This window comes from Molossus molossus, unplaced genomic scaffold (assembly GCF_014108415.1).
Source record: "Molossus molossus isolate mMolMol1 unplaced genomic scaffold, mMolMol1.p scaffold_m16_p_4, whole genome shotgun sequence".
NCBI lineage: Eukaryota > Metazoa > Chordata > Mammalia > Chiroptera > Molossidae > Molossus > Molossus molossus.
Genome location: NW_023425377.1, coordinates 79,395,840 through 79,417,463, shown reverse-complemented (window position 1 = coordinate 79,417,463; position 21,624 = coordinate 79,395,840). Strand labels below are relative to the sequence as shown.

At 49.7% G+C, this 21,624-nt stretch overlaps 1 protein-coding gene across 1 annotated transcript in view; it reads left to right on the top strand.

Moving 5' to 3' along the window:
• The first annotated feature begins 921 nt into the window (after positions 1-921).
• The window catches only part of CELF5 (CUGBP Elav-like family member 5), a 42,233-nt gene continuing 21,530 nt past the window's right edge, over positions 922-21,624 (top strand). Inside the window, exons 1-2 of the mRNA XM_036282003.1 lie at positions 922-1,265; positions 16,858-16,940. Of these exons, the coding sequence (XP_036137896.1) occupies positions 1,007-1,265; positions 16,858-16,940 (342 nt within the window). The 5' untranslated portion in view covers positions 922-1,006. The remainder of the gene's footprint in view (positions 1,266-16,857; positions 16,941-21,624) is intronic.

Genomic DNA, 21,624 nt, shown 5'->3' with positions numbered 1-21,624 from the left:
ATAAGAAGGAGGTGAGGGCAGGGAAGGGTGAGGTGGAGGGCAGGTCATGTAGGACCTTGGGGGCTGCACAGAGGACTCAGCTTTAATTTGGAGAGTTTTAAGCAGGGTGACATGATGTCCATAGCATTCTTGGCCCAAATGCATCAATATCTCTTGAAATACTTAAACACTGTGTGCAGAGAGCAAGTGTAACAAAAGTGTTACTTTCAACTATTGATGTAACACGATTCCTATTTCTACTCAGTAAGTTATAAACTTAAAGCGCTGAGCACAGTGCCTGAACAAAGTGCTTATTTCCCTGGCCGGTTTAGCTCGGCGGTACAGCGTGTGGGTTCACAGACTAATGAGTCGCAGGTTTGATTCCCGCCAAGGGACGTACCACGGTTGCAGTTTGTCCCTCTCACATAGATGTTTTTCTCTCTCTCCCTTTCTCTCCCTCCCTCCCACTCTAACTGAAGATAAATAGAAAAAACATATAAAAAATAAAAAGTATGATGATGATTATTATTGATGAGTGGTATTCTTAAAAGTGCTAAAAGCAACCCAGTAAATACCAGGCTCTACTTTTAGTGATTTTCCTGTTGTTATAAGTTGAAGGAGCCAGTGACGCCTGGACGTCAGGCCTGTCCTGCTCAAAGCTCCGCCATCACCCACCCAGAAGGCAAGGTTTGCGGGCCCGTTGGTCTCAGTTTCCCTGCCTGGACTGGGCGCGGGGACACGGATGTAGAATGAGGGATGAGGAGTGCAGGATGCGCGCGAGAGGAGGGAGGCGGGAGGCGGGAGGCTGGAGGCGGGAGGGCTATGTGCGAGCTGGCCGCCAGGGGCCGCTGCGGAGCCGCCCTTTTGTGGTCCTGATGCTGGAGCGAACGGGCGCGGAGGAGGGAGGAGGGCGCGGGGACCGGGCGGGAGGGAGGCGGGAGGCGGCGTCCGTCGTTCTAGCTGCGAGTCCGCCCGCCGCCCGCCGCCACCGGCTCGGTCCCGCGCCCGCCGCCCGCCTTCTCCCGTCATGGCCCGCCTCACGGAGAGCGAGGCGCGCCGGCAGCAGCAGCAGCTCCTGCAGCCACGGCCCTCGCCGGTGGGCAGCAGCGGGCCCGAGCCCCCCGGGGGGCAGCCCGACGGCATGAAGGACCTGGACGCCATCAAGCTCTTCGTGGGCCAGATCCCGCGTAACCTGGACGAGAAGGACCTCAAGCCGCTATTTGAGCAGTTCGGCCGAATCTATGAGCTCACGGTGCTCAAAGACCCCTACACGGGCATGCACAAAGGTGGGAGCCCCGGCCCCCTCCCTCCCCTCGCCGCTCCTCTCCACCCCACCTTCCGGCATCTTCTCTTCCTCAACCCTCCTCTCCTAACCTCCTCCCTCTACTTGCCTCTGCCACGGCATCATTTCTCGCCCCCCCCTTCCACCCACCCTCTCCTCCCCCCTCTGGGGGTGCAGCTGACAGATCCGATCTGGCCCCCTCCCCTCCTCCGCCCCCTCTCCCTCCCTCTCCACCTTCCGGCATCCTCTCTCTCTCTCTCTCCCTTTCTCTACTCTCCCATCTCCCTTTACCTCCCATTCTCCACTCCCCCAGCATCTCTCTCTCTCTCTCTCTTTCTCTCTCTCTCTCTTTCTCTCCTTTCCCTCCCATTCCCCCAGACTCCTACCCCTTCCACCCTCCCTCACCCACTCTTTCCTGCCCCTTTGCTGGTGGAGCTGCCTGAACACCACCACCCCTCCCTGCTCCCCCATTCATTCGGCCTCCCTAGGCCCCCGTCGGGGAACTTTGCGCCTCTGGACTCCATTGCTTTGGTCATTTTCACAAAGCCAGGCCGGTGGGGCAGGTCCAGCTGGCCTCCGGGGACACACGGATGCCCAGGACCCCAGGCTAATCGGTAACTACAAAGAAAGCAGGAGGGGGGTTGGGGGGCACAGGGAGCTGAGCCAGGCTGAGGGGGGAGCACCAGCCTTGGGTGGCTCAAATGCTATCGTTCGCCCTCCCCTCTGCCCACCCTCTCTGTTTGGATCAGCATCCCCCCTCCATTTATCTGCCCTCCCCCTCCTTGTCTCCACCTTTGGCTCAAGTTAAAACTGGCCGATCCTGGTAGCAATGTGTTGAGGTTTGAGGCCAATGATGATGAGCCTGGGCTGTCCATCTGGCAGAGCCCAGATCCTGGGTGGACAGGGGAGGCGTGGGCGGCCTGCAAAACCTTTGGGGAGGCAGGGTGGGTGGCGAGGCTTGCCTCCCTCCCTCCCACCTGATTCTCTCTCTGATGGCATGCTGGGAGCAGGTGCCCAGGGACTGTGGCCCAAGCCCTGGGCTCTGATCATGAGCACAGTCTGAATTGGGGTTGCTTTGACAGCATTCCTGTTGGCTGTTGGGGACTGAGGGGTGGAGATGGCAAAGGCTTTGCACTAGATACCCATGGCAAGACCCTGGAAGGGCCTTAGGGGTGGACCAGGGCCCATGACCTATTTCAGACCCATTTATCCCCATCCCCCCCTCAATAATGAAGGCATGGTAATCATTAATGCATATTTGTTGAATGAATGAATAAATGAATGAATGAATGAATGAATGAATGAATGAGAATCTGGTAGGATGGAGCCCAGGCTTGTCACTTCAGCTAGACCTTCAGCTGGTACCCTAGGGAGGAAAGAAACACCTCCCACCCTTAACCTTTTTTCATATTCTACCATAACACACACACACACACACACACACACGGGCCTGGAAAATCTAACTCTCCATGTGGCCTAGGAGGGCAGAGGGCTCAGTCTTGCCCATGCATCCAGCTCAGGGATCCACGGCTGATGGAGGGCTCCCATTTCTAGAAAGATTGTGATGGGAGTCGGGGGGTATCCATGTCGCCTTCCAAATTCAGATTGGAAGGCTGCTGGTGAGCTTGGGACAGGGAAACAAATGGGTTGTAGAGGTGCCCCCTTTCTCATTTCCTCTAGAAATTCTCCCCCCAAGTGAGAAAAAATGAAGTGGAGGGCTGCAGCTGAGTGTTCACCTGGGCCAGAGCCTCAATTTCCCCACTGTCAGCAAAGCAGGGCCCCATGATTGTGGGGCTATTTTTTCTGGCTGGAGAATGTTGGGGTTGTGGGGTGGGGGGTCTTTCCCATTTCTCACCTTTCCTTGGAGGCTTAAAATTAGGAAGTAGGGTGTCATGACACGCAATCCTCATTCTTCTTTTCATAGGGCTCCTGGTCCAGTCTGAGCCCTGGATACAGGGCCTATGGGTAACAAGAGGGTGGGGGCTTTCTCTCTGTCTGCCCTCACCCAATATCCTCAGGTCAAGAAAACATCCTTCTCCTGGTCCCATCTATCCTGGGCCTGGAGGGCCCTCACCTGTGGGAGGCAAGATGGAGGTGGGGGTGTCTTGAGGGCCAGCAGCTGGGATGGAGGCCTGTGTGACCTCTGGCCAGTGACTTCCCCTCTCTGGGCTTCAGGAAAAGGAAAGTAGAATGATGAATGGGAAGTGGAGGGGAGAGGGCCATCCAGGTACATCCTAGACAACACTTATCTGCTGTAATTTCTGGGGAGCCAACTAAACAGGGTGCCTGCTATTGGTGCTGGAGAAGAGTAGCAGGGGTGGAGGCGGGGTCTGGGCACCAGGGGTGGAGAGAAACCCATCCCCCCAGAGCCTTATGGAGCCCTGGATACTGGGAGAATCCTAGGAGGCTGGGCACCGGGGCAGCTGGAAGGACCAGAATGAGGTGAAGTAGAAACACCCATTGTGGGCACTGTGCACCCCCTCCAGCATTGTCGTTATCCTCATGACCATCTCATCCTTAATTTTCACATTCAGGGGCCTGTTTGATCTCTCACCAAAGGGGTTGCCATTGAGGGGTTCTTGTGAGCATCACCGCATTTCATATAAAAGGGAAACTGAGGCTCACAGGGCCAACTACTGGGTCCCAAGGACCAATCAAAATTGCCCTCACAATTGTCACCCACCTGTCTCCCTGGAAGACCAGGAGAAGCAGAAGGATATGTGTGTGATAAAGGGGTGACAGGTTCCTCCAAGATGAGAATGAGGTTTCCCAAAAATGGTTTGGGGGAGGTGGCTGTGACATCTGACAGTCACAGCTAATGGTGGGGCAGGGCGCTCGAAGTCTAAGGGCCTGTGCAGTGGAGGTCTTGCTTGGACTGAGAGAAAGGCAGGGGGCTCAGAGGGTCCCCTGGGCTCTGGGGATTGAATGGGGGGGAGAGGATGATAAGTGAGGGAGCCTCAGAAAGCGGGCAAGCCCATGGGTGCTGGTTTGTTTTTTTAAAGAGGTGGAGACAGAGAGAGGGAGAGAAAAAGAGAGGGAGAGGCAGAGAAAGCCTCCCCCCCAGACACAGGGAGAGGCAGAGAGAGGGTGGGAGTCAGGGAGAGAGATGGAGAATGGGGAGCAGGAGGTCACAAGGCTGCTTCCTACCCCCCACCCCCAGATCTGTGCCTCATCCAGGGGAAGGGGATCTTCCTGTGCCCCAGCCCAGCCAGGAGTTCAGGCCAGGAACTGAGGGCTGGGACAGAGCGACCAGTGGCCAGTGTCCAGACATCACCCCCTTCCAGTCCTCTGCTGGGGGACAGGTGCCCCCCAGGATCCTGCTCTGAGGGGGCTGGGTGCATGGAGGAGCCCTGAGGTGCCCCTCTTCTCTGATCAGGGCTGAATATTAATGCCCATACCGGCGATAGGGTTTGCTGGCCGCTGCTGTGTGGCCCCCCATTTATGGTAATCGCATATGCATTTGCATGTTAATGACAATATTTATCTTAAAGTGGAGGTTGTGAGGGGGGCCAGTGCAGTGGGGGGGGGCATGAGGGGCTGTGGTTTCCATGGGAGCACCAGCTGCTCCTCTTGGTGGCAGGAGGGGAGGCTGGAGCACACTGAGCTCAGAGGCGTGAGATTCCGAGTGTGACGTGCCAGCCCCAGGGAGACAACGGGCTGGGCCGGCTGGCAGGCACTGCCTGGGGTGGGGGACTGAGGGAGGAGTCCTCTCCCTGAGACATCGGAGGGGACAGTGGCTGGGAGCCAATGGGGCTGGCTATGTGGCTTTGAGGCAGGCATACCACTCTGTGCCTCAGTTTCCCCAGCTGCCTATTCTTCATTGATTTAACAGGCTTTTTTGAGGCCCCTGGAGCCTTACAAGTGACTGACATCTTTTCTGTCCTCCTTCAGGCAGAAAGCATTGGTTGAGTACCTACTGTGTGCCCATATTTGAGCAGAGCTGGAATTTCATGCACACAGCAATCTCTATGAGAGTAAGCAATATGTGACTCCATCTACCATATGACCAACATTTATTGAGCACTTACTGTGTACCAGGCCCTGGTCTAGACCCGGGATACAGTGTTGGACAAGACAGATACCCCCCTCCCCCCTCAGGCCCCTCCTAAGTTCAGAAGCAGTCTGGTGGGGGAATACAGTGAGAAACCAGGAGGTAACAAGGTGTTGATGTCAGGGCTGTGATGGCAGAAACACACACTGGCAGGGACAACCTACAGGAGGTTCTGCCTTTGCATGTGTGGAGGGCAAGAGGGCTTCCTGGAGAAGGTGGTCAGTGTGGGAGAGCAGTTAAAAACTTGGTGTTAAGACAAGTCTGATTTCTCTGGGTCTTGCCGGCTATATGGACTTGGGTAGGATTTTGTCTCTCCAAGCCCCAGTGTTCTTATCTATAGAATTGAGAGGCCAGAGGAGCCTCCTATCTCAGAGGGGGTTGGGGGAGGTGAGGATGGGGATGGCAGTTGTTTTTGGCACAGAATTCATGCTTGGTCAGCGGGAGTTGGGAGTAGTATGTGACTAAGCTGAGACCTGAAGGGTGAGAAGGATCTGTTGATGAGGGAAGGTATTCCTGGTGGAGAGAAAAGCATGTGCAAAGGCCCAGAGGAGTGCTAATCCTAGAGCTTCAGGTGGGGGCAGGATGGAGCTTTTCCCCGGGTGGGAAAGGAGCAAAGGGTCTTGGGAGCCCCAGAGTCCCCTTCTGACATGGGGCTTATTAGACAGGTCTCTTCTGAGAAATTCTGGCATTGGATTTGGACCCAGAAGCTATCTTTGAAATAGGCTTGTGTGTCTCTCTTTCACTCCTGTTATTGGCAAATGGGAACCTGGCCATAAGGAATACTCAGTAGGGCCACATTCATTTATTCATTCAGTCAGTCGACACTTCTTGAAAGCCTTTTGCAGACTTTCTTTATACTGAGAAAGATAGGTCTAAGGGTCCTCTGATGGATAGAAGCAGACAATGGCTCCTATAGCCATAGTCTGAGGGAGGGGTGAAGGGCTGAGAGAACTAGATAGGGAATCAGGAAATCCTGCTGCATGGAAGAGGGGCATTAGAACTGGGGCTTTGAAGGATGAATAGGAGCTTTCCAGGTTGAGAAAGCATTTCATTTATTTATTAACAGACGTACTTACTGTGTTCTGGGCCCTATTTGAAATACAGCAGTAAGTCAGCTAGACAAATTCTCTGTCCTTATATATATGGGCAGAAGGAACTGGGTTTGCAAAGTGTTGAAGGTATGAAGGGGTACAACTGGAGCTGAGGAGGATTTAAGTGAGACATGGGAGATGAGGCCAGAGAATCAGCATGGGCTGGACACTGAAGAGCCTCTGATACTAAACTGAGCTTGGACTCTTTCCTGAGGGCACTTGGGAGCCATGGAAAAATTTAGAGCAGGGGAGGATCTCAGCTAGACCTGTATGGAAAGGGAGCTTTATGTCTTGTTACCTGCCATTGCCACCACCAGCCTCTTTCCAACCTCTCAGCCTTATTCAAAATATGCCCACTTTCTACACACCTGCATGGATAAAATGGAAGCTTCCCCTTGGGGTGAGGTCCACAGTGTGGGAAGAGAAGAATGTAAAGGAGCAGATGTGTTTAGGTTGCAGGGTTTTTAGAGAACCAGGTTCCTCTCTGCCACATAGATCAGGTAAAAAGCTGGGGCTCAGATAGGGCAAACATCCAGCCCCAAGTCACACAGCAATATAGGTAAGGCATCACACCTCCCAGCCTGAGCCTGACCCACTTTGGAAGAACAATAGAGAAGGTAGATAAAGAAATGTGTGATTGTGAGACATAGACTCAGGGTGAAAGCCATCCAGGGAGGCTGGCTGTCCTTGGACTGAAGGTGACCAAGGCCAGAGGGAGGGGCTACTAGATTTGGGAGATACTGACCTAGCAATAGTGTTGTTGGTCTGAAGTCATAGTGATCAACACTAAGATGTAAGCTCTGTGAGGACAGGGACTGTGTCTTGATGAGGGAAGGTATTGTTTCCCACTTTGAAGTGGAGCATGTGAATGGATGAGGGCATGAGGGAATGAGAGGATGGAAGTATGGAGGAGATGTGGGTTTTGGAAGGGTGGACTGGCTAACAGATTGATGGATAAGTGAGTAGATGAATGTAGGCATGAATGGATGAATGACAATGACTCAGTGTATGTATGAGTGGATTGGTGGATGAAAGAGTGTGTAGATGGATAGAATGCAGAATGGATTGCTGGATGGGTGGATGAATGGTTGAATGGGTGGCTGCATATATAGATGGATGGATGGAGGGATGAATAGATGGATGGAAAGATGAATGAATGATGGATAGATTAATGGAAGATGGATGGATGGAAAGATGGGTGGGTGATGGATAGATGAATGGACAGGTGAGTTGGTGGCTGAATGAACAGATGGATGGGTGAATTGAAGAATGGAAGATGGGCACCTCCCCAACATTTACCACCTTCCTCCTCATCTGGTGAATGGGAATGGCCATCAGCTTCACAGGCCAACAGACGTGATTTCCATTCCTGGTTCTGCTTTTTATTTCTATGTGATCTTGGACAAGGCACCTCATCTTTTCTTAGCTTCTTCATTTCTAAAAGAGAAAGAATGCTGATAGCTGTCTTACGGAGTAGTTGTACAAATTAGAATTTACTTATATAATGTGATTAATGTAATTACTCTGAGTAACGTCTTGCATATTGTTGCTGTCAATACATAGTTAGGCAGTCAGATAGTCAACAACTGTTTATCAAGTCTCTGTGATGTGCCAGGCACTGAGCTAGGCTCTGGGGACACCAAGAAATCCAGCGGGGAGGAGGGACTGACAATAAACTAGCAAACCCATAAATAAGATAGGAATGAGTTGCAATGAAAAAAAGCAGATTTGTGTTAGGAGGTGGCAGTTTACCTTGAGTGGCCAAAGATGGCTTCTCTGAGGAGGAGACATTTGGGATGAGACCTGAATGACAGATGAGAAAGCTGTTATTCCAAAGCCAAGAGAAAGGCATTTCAGGGGGAGGACACAGTATGTGCAAAGACCCTGAGGTCAGAATGAGTTTGACTTGTCACAAGTACAGTGAGGAGGCCCGTGTAGCTGGAGCTGAATGAGCAAGGGAGAGAGTAGGTGTGTGTGTGTGTGTTGGGGGGGAGGTGATGGGGTCAGGTTGTGCAGAGCTGTGTGGACCTCAGGAGGACTTGAGCTTTTACCCCAAGTGAGGTGGGAGCCCTGGAGGACTGTGGGCAGGGGAAAGACAGGGTCCCTTAGAGAGATTGTTCTTCAGAATCTGGAGAATATGGACCCTGGGTCTTCCATTTACTAGATGGGAAAATTAAGGCACAGAGAGTCCTAGAACATGGTTGGATATTTGGGAGTCAGGCACTTGGAGGCATGAAGGGGATTACACATGTATCTGAGAAATTACAAGAAGATTGAATTTAAGGGCAGTGGAGGGAATTGTTGAGAGAAGAGATCAGGAGACAGCAGTGATTAGATTGGACTATAAAGGCTGACAATCTTGCCCTGGCCAGTTTGGCTCAGCGGTTAGAGCGTCGGCCTGCGGTCCTGAGAGACCCGGGTTCGGTTCCCGCTAAGGGCACGTACTTCGGTTGCAGTTTGTCCCCGGCCCTGGTTGGTCGTGCGGGTGGCAGCCACTCGATGTGTCCCTTTCACATCGATGTTTCTCTCTCTCTCTCCCTTCCTCTCTCTCCCTCCCACTCTATCTGTACAAAAAATGGAAAAATATCCTCGGGTGAGGATAAAAAAAAAAAAAAAAAAAAAAAAGGTCAGGAGACAGCAGTGATTAGATTGGACTATAAAGGCTGACAATCTTGACTTTGACCTGAGGGCACTGGGGAACTATGGCAGGGTTTAGAGCTAGGGAGAGACATAGTTCGCAGCTGAGTGTGGGCATATTCCTTTGGTGGCTTGTGTGGAGGAAGGGTGGGAGGCCAAAGGTCAGAGAGGTGGCCAAGCCATGGTCCATGTGGGGGAGGGGGAGGCCTGAGCTGGGCCTGGGCTGTGGGCTTGGAGAGGAGACAGATTTGAGATGTCAGATTATCAGCTCTTGGCAGGGGAGGGTGGAAGATGAGGAAGAGGGAGGGTTCTTGAGAAGTGGGTGTTACTCAGGGTGACCCTGCTCCCAGGGGTCACTGGGCGATGTCTGGAGACATCTGTTAATTGTCATGACTGGGGGTGCTCCTAGCATTGAGTGGGTGGGGCCAGGGATACTGCTCAACACTCCACAGTGCTCAGGACAGCCTCCAGAGAGTGATCCAGCCCCAATGTCAGCAGTGCTGAGGGGAGAGACCCTGCTCTAGGGTGAATGGGTAAGTGGATGGGTGGGTGGATGGATGGATGGATGGATGGAAGGAAGGATGGATGGATGGATGGATGGATGGATGGATGGATGGATAGGTCAATGGACAGGTGGATGGATGGATGGATGGATGGATGGATGGATGGATGGATAGGTCAATGGACAGGTGGATGGATGGATGGATGGATGGATGGATGGATGGATGCAAGGATGGGTGATAAAAACCCTGAGAGCAGTCAAGATGGCTGTGGGCAGGAGATTGTGGAAGGTGGGGTGGTCTAGCAGAGCCCTGAGAAGCCCCAACATGGAAGGCTGGGGCAGAGGAGAAGGCATCAAAGAAGGTTGAGGAATGGCAGCCAGGGAGGGAAGAGGTCAGTCCAGAAATGGTGTGCCTAATGGAGGGGTCCAGGAATGTGATCCCAGAGCTCAAGGCCTTGCCCTCTTGGACAGGAACAGATAAGTTTATAAGTGTGGGGAGTGACAGTGAATATGGGAGAGGGCCCATAAGCCCCAATGTTTTCAGTGAAGTGGGTGACAGTCTCAGGTTGAGAGGAGGGAGGGGGAGGGGGAGAGAGTGGCCAGGGGCAGGTGGGTGACGGAGAGGTGGTCCCACAGCAGAAGAGAGGTTCTCCTATAATTCTTAGTAGATAGTATTATGACTCTTATGTTATGGATGAGAAAGTGTGGGCTCAGAAATGTTAAGTGGCTGGCCCAAGATCATACAGCAGAAAGGCATTAGGACTAGATTAGCCACTAGATCACAGAGCTGAAGTTGAAGACCAAGAATGTAGATACCAGTGTGCAGGGCGTTTGGGATCAAAGGGACTTGGAATGGGAGTTCACACAATCTTTTATGGTTGGGGTCCTCGCTGGGGAGAGAAGGAGATGTTGGGGATCCAAGAGAAGATGAACAAGGTTGTCTTTCCTGCACCTGTTTCCTCAGCAAAGCTGGCACATAATAGGTGCTCAGAAAATACTGACTGGGTGGGGGGAGTGAAGAATAAAAATGAATCAAATGTGGTCACTGCCCTCAAGGAAGTGGTCTTGATATTAGCAGATCAGTTTGGAAAGAAAATAAATTTATTCAGTCAGCCAATAAGCATTTAATGAACACCTACTGCATGCCTGGCACTATTTGGGTCCTGGGGACCCAGCACTGAATAAAACCCGTAAAAACACCAGTCCTCATGGAAGCTACATTTCAGTGGGGGAGACAAAGATAAACTAATAGAATATATGGCATGTGAGTTGGTGATAAAGACACTGGGGAGGAAAAGAACAGGGTGGGAGATGGGTGAGGGCTGTAATTTTAAACAGGGTACTCAAAGAAAGTTTCACTAAAAGGGTAACATTTGAGCCAATACCTGTAGGAAGTGAGAGTGAACCATGCGAGATCTGGTGGAAGCACATTTTAGAACAGCATGTGCAAAGGTCGTGGGGCAGGACCATGCCTGACGTGGTGGAAGAGTGGTGAGGAGGCCCAAGTTGCTGCAGCAGAGTAAGGGAGGGAGCAAGGGCGGAGGTGAGGATGGGGAGTGGATGGGGACAGGTTGTGCAGGCTCATGTGGACTTCAGGGAGGATTTGGGCTTTTACCCTGAAGGAGGTGGGAGTCCTGGAGGGCTGTGGGCAGAGGGGGTACAGTACCTGACTCAGGTGCTCACAGTCACTGTGGCTGCTGTGGGGAGTACAGACTGGGAGGCCAGGATAGAAGCTGGGGGACCTGCCCTGGTCCAGGTGGGAGATGATGGGGTTGGACCAGGATGAAGGCCGTAATCAGCGGCTGAATTCTTACTGAGCACATGCTGTGTGCTGGTAACATGTCGGTGACTGGGACACACTCTGTCTCCACCCTCAGGGTGTCCACAGTTCTTTGGACATAACACATGACTAGGCAGTTACAGCATGAGTGATGGGGGACACACAGGCACAGAAGAAGCCCATGAGGTGCCTCACTCAACATTGGTTGGTGGTGGGGAGGCTTCCCAGAGGAGGGAGCAACTCAGTTGGGACCAAAGGTTGAGGAGCCAAAGATGAGGCTTAGGGTGTGTGGACTAAGGAAATGTGCTGTTCAAGGGTGGTCAGTGAGAGACTGAGCATGGGTGTGGCTGGAGCAGGGTGCAGCCAGGGACATGACCAGCCAGGGGCAGTCCCCAGACCTACCAAGCTCCTCAGGAAGTGACAAAAATCCCAGACTTGCGCATGAGAATAAGGATTATAAATAGTAAGAAGGAAAACCATTTTTTCTTTTCATTTTAAAATATGTTTTTAGGCCATTCAATCCATGTAACAAGCTTCAGTAACTTAAGTAGTCAGTCCCTAGTGTGCTAGAATTTTTTGAAACTCAGAAGCCTCTGGCCCCTGTTGCTCTGTGACATCAGGAAGATGACTCAACAGCTGATGTCTCAGTTTCCCCATCTGTGAAATGGAGATAATAATAGAAACAGTAGCACCATTATTTTCGGCTAGTCTGAGGATTCAAAGGGTTGATATGGGTGACATGCCCCCATAAGATGCGTGGTGCTCAGTGGATGTTGACTATTATTGTTATTACATTTTCAACATGAAATCCCAAAAGACCAGATCTGAGAGCAGAGAGCAAAGGATCTTGGCATGAGAAGGAAGCCCAAGGATTCCCTGACAAAGTTTTCTCCTTGTGGAGCCACTGCTTGCTTACCTGCAGGGACAGGGAGCCCTCTCCTTATAAAGAGAGCCACGATGAAGCAGATCTAATTAGGAAACTTTCATACATGGAGAAAATCTTTTGCTCCCCAAGGATCCCCTGAATGGTGCCACTTTGCCCTTGGCTCTTGAGAGATCTGTGGACACTGACCCTCCTCCCCCCAAGATCAGCCCTGGTCTTAGCTTGAAAATGGAGCTGGGTGTAAAAGGAACCATCGGATTGTCAAGTGCTAAGCATTCTCTCTGTCAGTTCTTGCAGGTGGGACTGCCCTCTCTAACTGCCCCACTCATCAGTTAACCCCTCAGGGTTCAGCCAGTTTTGGGGGGGGGCTACTGGACACCCAGCCTAATCTCTCATGTCAGTGGGGCTGGTGTGTGGGGCTAGTGTCTAGGCTGGAATCAAGGTGAGAAGCTCACCCGGTGTGGGCACTAGGTGGGCTGAGGTTTCCCTGTTCTGGAGGTTGGAAGTCTGAGATCAAGGTGTTGGTTGAGTTGGTTCCTTCTGAGACTGTGGAAGAGAATCTGATCCAGGCCCCTCTCCCAGCTTCTGGCAATCCTCACTGTTCCTCGGCTCAATGATACATCACCTGAATTTCTGCCTTTGTGTTCATGTGGTCTTCTCCCTGTGTGCATGTCTCTGTGTCCAGATTTCCTTCCTTGTATTAGGACACCAGTTCTATTGTAGGCTCACCCTAATCCAGTATGACCTCATCCTAACTAATTACATCTGCAATGACTCTATTTCCGAGTAAGGTCACATTCTGAGGTCCTAGAAGTTAGGACAACAACATATGAATTGAGGGGAGGGGGAACAATCCAAACCTATCAGGAACTGAAAAAGCAAGGTTCTGTTTATCCAGAAACAGGTAAACAGCACACATTTTCACCAACTAGAAAAGAAAAACTAAGGGTCCCAGAAAAGATTGGGCAAAGAGAACTGGGAATTATTTCAGCACCAGGGACAGAGGCTCGCGATTTGGTTGTTCTTCGCGCAGCAAAACTAAACTGACGCAGATGCTGATGGTTTTGAAGGTTGCTCCAGGGTTCCTCCTTACCCTCCCAGGGCCAAATACTCCATATTCTGCAGGCAGGGCTCCGCAGGCAAGAAAGGACCCAAAGAGGAAGGATTCTGCCCCTATTTTACATTTCCCTGCAGCTCGATTTCTTGCCAGCCATGCCTAATTTCTCGCAGGTTTTAGGGCTAGTTATTTTAACACCTCTCATCTCCCTGAAAACCTTTGGGGATTAAATTCAGAAAACAGAAACACACATCCACAGAAAAAAAGAATAGAAAAAATAGATCGTGGATTGGGAGAAGATATTTGCATCATACATAAACAAAAACGGATAAACACACTCAGTATATAAAGAACTTCTACAAAGCAACAAGGTGCCCGGCTTCATTAATAACTCCAGGAATGTATGTTCAAATCTTAAAGAAGTATAGTGGCACACCACCATTCTGACTCACATTTAAAATGCTGGAAAAACCTAGTTGGTGAGAAAGAAGCACTAATACGATTTTCAGACCCCACTGGTGAGAGTATTCATGGGTGCAACCCACTTTGAAAAACTATTTGAAACAAACGATTAAAGCTAAACATGTACCAACCTTATAGCAGCAAATCCCATTCCTGGATATGCCTTTGTGCATCAAAATATGCAAGAATGTTCCATAGCAGCTTTATTCATGATAGCCCCAAACAGTGAACAACACCCTAAATGCCATTCACAGGACAATGGATAACCATCTGTAGTATATTTATAGGATAAAATATTACACAGAAACAAAAAGGAATTAATGCCTTAGACACACAACACCCACTGTTGAGTGGAAGAAACCAGACACAAAAGTGGACATATGCTACGATTCCATTTACATAAGTTCAACACGGGGAAGCACTCAACTACATTGATTAGTGATGCATGTGGTGTGGGGAAACACAATGAAAGCAATGACCTGGTTATCACAAGGGCCAGGGTAGAGGTCACTTCTTGGGGATGAAAGGTTTTTGTAGGGTGGGAGGAATATGGGTCTTCTGGTGCCTGTCATGTTCTATTTCTGGATCTGTGAAATGATCACATGACTTTATAATTATTGGTTACATTATACATTTACATGTGCTGCACTTTTTTTGGGGGGGAAGGGAGGAGGTTTGTGATATATACCAATTATAATTTGTTATTGTGGTAAAATTTACCGTTTTACAGTGCACAGCTCAGTGGCATTATGCACATTTACATTGTTGTGCAACCATCACCACCATCCATCTCCCAGGACTTCCCAAACTGAAGCTCTGTCCCCATTAAACACGAACTTTTCATCCTCCTCCCCCAGCGCCTGGCACCCACCATTCTACTTTCTGTCTCTGGATTTGACTCCTTTAAAAACCTCATAAAGTGAAATCATACAGTATTTGTCCTTCTGTGTCTGGCTTATTTAACTGAGCATAATGTCCCTAGGTTCATAATGTGGTAGCATGGGTCAGAATTTCTTTTTTTTCTAAGGCTGAATAATATTTCATTGTACATATATCCCACATTTTGTTTATCCATTCATCTGTTGATGGATATTTGAGTTGCTTCTACCTTTTGGCCGGTGTGAATAATTCTGCTATGAACACAGGTGTGCACATATCTCTTTGAGTCCCTGTTTTTGATTCTTTTGCGTATCTACCCAGAAGTGGAATTGCTGGATCATATGGTAATTCTACGTTAAACTTTTTTGAGGAACTGCCAAACTGTATTCCACAGTGGTGGCACCATTTTACATTTTACAACTGTTTTTTAAAATGCTAGAAACTGTCTTCAGCTCTGCCTGGTGCCCCCCTTCCCAGGGTTCTAGGAGACCTCTCAGGCCTGGTGCCGGTACTCCTCCCCATCACCTGGCCCAGCTGGTGGGAGTAGCCATTGTGGTGAGCATAGCCCAGCAGGACTCAGTTTTAATTAGCTCCTGCCTGGGGCAGCATTGGGCACCCCAGAGCTGTTCCCAAGAGAGGCAGAGAGACAGGGAGCATGAGTGAGAGGAGCTGGGGGGGCCATACAGCCTCCAACAGCATCACAGGCAGTGTAAATAAAGTCCACAGAAATTAGAGAGGCAGAACCCAGCTCCAGGCCCAGACCCGTGTCCATCCCAGGGGACCTGACACCTGCTTGCAATGCACCCCCCCCCCCCCCCCCCGCAAACATCTTTCGAAATACCTTTGATCTCCTGGTTCTTTCTCCTTGCTTCTCTTTGTCTCTGTCTCAATGTTTCTTGCCTCTGGGACTCTCAAAGCCTGCACTGCCCCCCCCCCCAGCCCAGGATGTCCTCCAATCACACCCTGGCTTTGGACCCCTTCAGGCCAGCTCCGCCCCTGGCCTCTCCTGATTGGCCCTGCTCTTTGGCTTGAACCACACACCCTTTAGCTCCACAGACACCCCTTGGTTGGTCCATCTTAATGGCACTCTCTAACCATTCTCTTTGATGGGGGAAACTGAGGCAAAGATTGGGCAGCGCCCCATCCAAGACCACAGAGCATGTCAGTGGCAGAGCCCATTACTCCTCACCCCAGTGCTGGGACCTCTTCTGGCTGCTTGGAGCTGCTGGTGCCCTCCATGTCTTCCTCCCCATACCCCCATCGCAGGGCAGCAGCTCTGTCCACACACATTGCCAGCCCACTGTTCTGAGAATCTCTTCATCTCGTGTCAGCCACGACTTAATTAACAGCTGGTCTCCTCTCTTCCCTTCACTGATTCACTTTGGGAAGTGGCAGGGGCTGAACCACTACTAGTGCCCAAGGTGGCTTCGGGGTCCTCTTTTTTGTTGTTTTAATTGTAGTAAAATACACATAATATTAATATTACCATTTTAACCATTTTTCTCCTTTTTTCCTAAAATTAAAAAAAAATTTTTTTATTGGTTTTTAGTGAGAGAGGAAGGGAGAGGGAGAGAGAGATAGAAACATCGATGAGAGAGAACATCGACTGGCCGCCTCCTGCATGCCCCCCACTGGGGATCGGGCCCACAACCTGGGCATGAGCCCCGACTGGGAATCGAATCAGTGACCTCTTGGTGCATGGGTTGACGCTCAACTACTGAGCCACACTGGCTGGGCCTAAAATTTTTACTGTTGTAAAATGCATAGTGTTAATCTTACCATCTTAACCATTATGATAAGAACCACATAGTTCAGTGGCATTAAGTACATTCACATTGTTGTACAACTATCACCACCATCCTTCCCTAGGGCTTCTCAAACTGAAGCTCTGTCCCCATTAAACACTAACTTTTCATCCCCCTGCCCCCCACCATTCTCTTGTCTGTCTCTATGAATTTGTTTTTTCTGGGTACTTTCTATGAGTGGACTTATTCCACATTTGTCCTTTTGTGTCTGGCTTATTTCACTGAGCAAACTGTCCTCAAGGTCCATCCATGTCATAGCAGGTGTAAGGATTTCCTTCTTTTAAAGAGTGAATAATATTCCACTGCGTGGATGGACCACACTGTTTGTCCATTCATCCATCCACTGACAATTGGGTTGTTTCCAGTTGTTGACTATAGTGAATTATGCTGCTGTGAACATGGGTGTACAGCATCCTTTTCTCTTAACTCCTCCATTCTCTTCCCTCTAGGCTGTGCCTTTCTCACTTACTGTGCCAGGGACTCTGCCATCAAAGCTCAGACTGCTCTGCACGAACAGAAGACCTTGCCCGGGGTGAGTCTGGGTGTTGTGTTGTCTGGGGAGGGGAGAGGATGGAGGGGCCACTCTCAGCCCAGGGAAGGCCAAGGTCCTTTTTGGAATTAGCAGTGAAGCCCATGTGTCTCTGGACTCAGAAGGAGACATAAGATTCAGAGGCACAGAAATGATAATCAGAGTGAGCATTTATTGAGTGCCTACTGCATATTGGACCCTAAGTGTCACACCAGGGTGGTTGTGCATGGTTATGCAGGTGGCACCTGGCTGAGGGTGCTAGTGTCATTGGCCTGAGATCTGAAGATGAGGAAGCATTAGCAGGCAGAGGGAATAGCACATGCAAAGGCCCTGAGGCAGAACTGGGCCTGGTGTGTCGGAAGCAAATAGAGCTACAGCCTCTTGATGCAAGGGTTGCCTGGGCAGTATTTCCACCCCCAGGAGAGGCTGGCCCAGGCTCTGTTCCTGCCAGGTCTCTCTTTTTGGCCCTGTCCTTTTTGGGTGGGCTGGAGGTCCCTGCCCCAGTGAAGGATAGAGGTCCCCTGAACCAAGTAAGCCTAGTCTCCAGGCAGCACCTCCTGATGGAAAGCGAAAAAACCACAGTGAGATTCGTGACTCTGGGGGTGGGTCTTGCCCTTCCTTCTGGAATTCTGAGGGACCCGTCAGCAACAAAGGCATTCAGGAGCTGCTTGGGGCATCAGTAGCCATCAATGCTGGGACCAGGAAGTCTGGGGTGTGCCTGCCCAGAGGGTTCTAGATGAACCAGGTGGTTAGGGAAGGTCTCTCTGAGGAGGTGACTTGATGACCTGATGGAGGTGAGGGAAGGAGCCACGCACTATCTGCAGGAAGGGCAGCCCAGGTAGAGGACACAGCCAGTGCAAAGGCCCTGAGGCTGGACCAAACTCAATGAGTTTGAGGAGCAGCAAGGAGGTCAGCAGAGTGAAGCCATGAGAGTGGGGTGGGGATAGAGGGGTGGGGGGTGGAAGGAGGGTGGGGAAGAGGAAAGGGGCAGGATCATGTGAGGAGTTTGGATTTTATTACAAGGGTGGCTGAGGCCATGGAAGGGTGGCAAGCAGAGGAATGACCTGGTTTGAATTCAATTTTCAAAATCCTCCTTCCAACTACTGCAGTCCTGGGGCTGCTTAACAAAGCACTGCTAACCAGAGGGCTTAAAGCAACAGAAATATATTGTCTCACAGTTCTGTAGGCCAGAAATCTGAAATCAAGGTGACAGCAGGGCTGCACTCCCTCTGGGAGAATCCTTTCTATGACTCTCTCCCAGCTTCTGGTGGCTGCCAGAAGTTCCTTGGCTTCTAGACTCATTACTCCAATAATTCCTGCCACCATTGTCACATCCCCTTCTCCTCTGTGTGTACATCTCCCCAATGTCCCTCTGCCTTTCTCTTATAAGGACACCTGTCATTAGATTTAGGGCTCACCATAAATCCAAGATGACCTCATCTGTCACTTAATTCCATTCGTAAAGACCCCTTTTCCAAATAAGGTCTTATTTCATTCACAGGTTCTAGGGGTTAGAACTTAGACATATTTTAGGGGGGGGGCACCATTCAACCCTCTACAGAGGGTTACCACAAAGTAAACGGCCAGACGTAAGGGTGACTGGGGCAGTATCATCAGGGAAAACCAGCTGACCTGCGCAGACGTAGTAAAGAGCAAACAGGATGGCTTCTTGGGGGAGGGAGCTTTTGAGCTGAGTCTTGAGAGATGGGGAGGATTGTGGCAGACAGAGGTGAAGATAGGGGTGGTGTTTACCAAGAGTTTACCAAGACTCAGAGGCAGGAACGTGCCTGGTGTGTTGTTGAGAATACATGAGAGCCTGTGTTGTCTAACAAAAGAGTTTACGTTAAGTTAGGAGAAATTTTCAACCCAGAGTGATTCTGCTCCTGGGGGACAGTGGGAAATATCTGGGGATATTTGTCATTGTCAAGACTGGAAGATGCTGTGGATAGAGACTAGGTATTCTGCTCAACACCCTACAGAGCACAAGATGTCCCCCCACAACAAAGAAGTATCCACTCCAAATCCCAGGTGGATAAATCCTGGTTGGGAGAATAAGGAGCTGGTGAGCAGCACTAATAGAAACATAATTCGAGCATTTAAATGTTCTAGTAGCAATGTTTAAAAAGGAAAAAGAAACAAGTGAAATTAATTTTAGTGCTATATTTCATTTTAACCCCAAATCTCTAGAATCTTATTATTTCAATAGGCAGTCAATATAGTTTATTAACTATAATTAAGTAAACTTTAAAATCCCATTCCCCAGTCACACGAGTCACACAGTTTAAGGGCTCCACAGCCACATGTGGCTGGTGGCTGTTACATTGGACAGTATAGTTCTAACATGTTCTAAGCCCAGGATCAGCAAACTTCCCCCCCCCCCTTTATTGATTTTAGAGAGGGAGGAAGTGAAAGGGAGAGAGAGAGAGAAACACCGATGAGAGAGAATATCAACTGCCCGCCTCCTGCATGCCCCCCACTAGGGATTTGGTCCACAACCTGGGCATGTGCCCTGACCGGGAATTGAACCAGCGACCTCTCGATGTTGATGCTCAACTATTGAGCCACACCAGCTGGACAGCAAACTTTTTATGTCAAGGATCAGAGAGTACATATTTTTTTGCTTTGCCAGTCATATGGCCACTGTCACTACATAAAAGCCTCAGACAACTTGTAAATGAATGGGTGTGGCTGTGTGCTAATAAAACTTTATTTACAAAAACAGACATGGGTCTCAAAATAAGGCTGTAATTTGTCAAGCCCCAGTCTAGACCATTGCTATCCAACAGAACTTTCTCCAATATGGTGGCCACTAGGTCTATGCAGCTATTGAGCTTTAAAATGTGACAAGTATGACTCAGGAACTGAATTTTTAATGTTATTTAATTTTAATAAATGTACATTTAAACTTAAATGACTACATGTGGCTAGTGTTTACCACATTGAATACCTCAAATCTAGAATGTTCTACATCAGGGGTTAGCTACAGTGTTAGACAGCACAGATCTAGAATGTTCTAAACTGGGCCAGCTACTGTATTGGAGAGTGCAGACCTAAAATATTTTAGACAAGGAGCCAACTATCATATTGAACAGTTCAGTCCTAGAATATTCTAGACCAGGGGTCAGCTGCCATATTGGATAGCACAGACTAGAATGTTTTAGACCCAGGAACATGATGCAGTATCATTAAATATCTAGATTGCAAGGTTTGAGGTCTCTCTTTTTTATTTTTTCTATCCTCATTTTTCTGCATTTATCTTCAGATAGAGCGGAAGGGAGAGAGAAAGAAAGAAACATCCATGTGAGAGAGACGCATCAACTGGTTGCCACCCACATGACCCCAACTGGGGCCGGGGACGAACCACAATGGAGGTACATGCCCTTAGCGGGAACTGAACCCGGGACTCTCTGGTCTGCGAGCTGATGCTCTAACCGCTGAGCCAAACTGGCCAGGGCGAGGTCTCTCTTTGATACCAGTTCACAGTTGGGTAATAAGTGGTCTCAGGTAATACCCTCTCCGCCCTGGGCTTCAGTTTCCCAGCCTCCACATGGGGTCCGAGGTGCGAATTATCACCATCGCCCAGCACTGCTGAGGCCCCTCATCTAAATGCAATGTCCACCATGGGGGCTGGGGACTGTGAGTAAGAGAGATGGGACTCATGTGAGGTCACCCAGCAGGATGAGGACTGCAGCTGTATCCACCCCACTCCACAGGCCTTAAGCCTCTGTCTTGTCTGGTTCAGTTTTCTGCAAGCTGGTCCCTACCCTACTGGAGATGAGGGCCGATGGATGGTAAATAAGGGGGAGGTAGTTCAGAGTTGGACCTCTGGGGACCACCTCCAGGCCTGGGCAGCATCCTTTGGGAGTACAACCTGATTTTTAAAAATTTTTTCTTAAAGTTTGCAAAATACTACACACTTAGAGAAAAGTGCATTCAACACAAATAATTATAAAGCAAATATCCTCCATTATTATTATACAGTCGGCACCCCAGAAACCCCCATCTCATGTCCCCAAGCCCAGCCTCTCTCTTCTTGTTGGAAGAGCCACTATTCTGACTTTTATGGTACCCAACTCCTGCTTTTCTCCAGGGTCTCAGCACTTACAAGTGCATTTATAATATATTAAATGGCTTTTGCCTGTTTTCCTTTTAACTCAATATGAATGAAATAATATAATATATAGGCTTTTCCATATTCATTTTTTCTACATAATATGATGCTAATGAGAATCAACATCGCATGCATCTGTAATTGGTACTTTTTCACTGCCATGTAGTATTCCACAGCATGAATACACAGTTTATTTGTTTATCCTCCTGTTGGTGGACATTTGTGGTTATTCCAGTTTTTGCTGTTCCAAGTAGATGTTCTTGTCCGTGTTTTGGTTCTGGTGAGCATGTGCCGCATTTCAGTTGGGCACATACCTGGGAGTTCTGATCCCTAAGTGTGTGTATCTTTGGCTTCTGATTAGTGAAGGGGTTGACTTTACTGGCAAGCCGCCCTTTCCCGAGGACACCAACAGACTTTCAGAACGAGAGCTGGAGGCTCATTCACAGATTGCATGGATGTGGAGGGGTGCTACTGGGCAGAAGGCCCCCCTCACCTGTCAGCAGCAGCATCTGAGCACCGAAGTCTGAGCCCCCCTCTCACTTGTGCTGGGAAAAGCCACCCTGACGACTCCTGTGC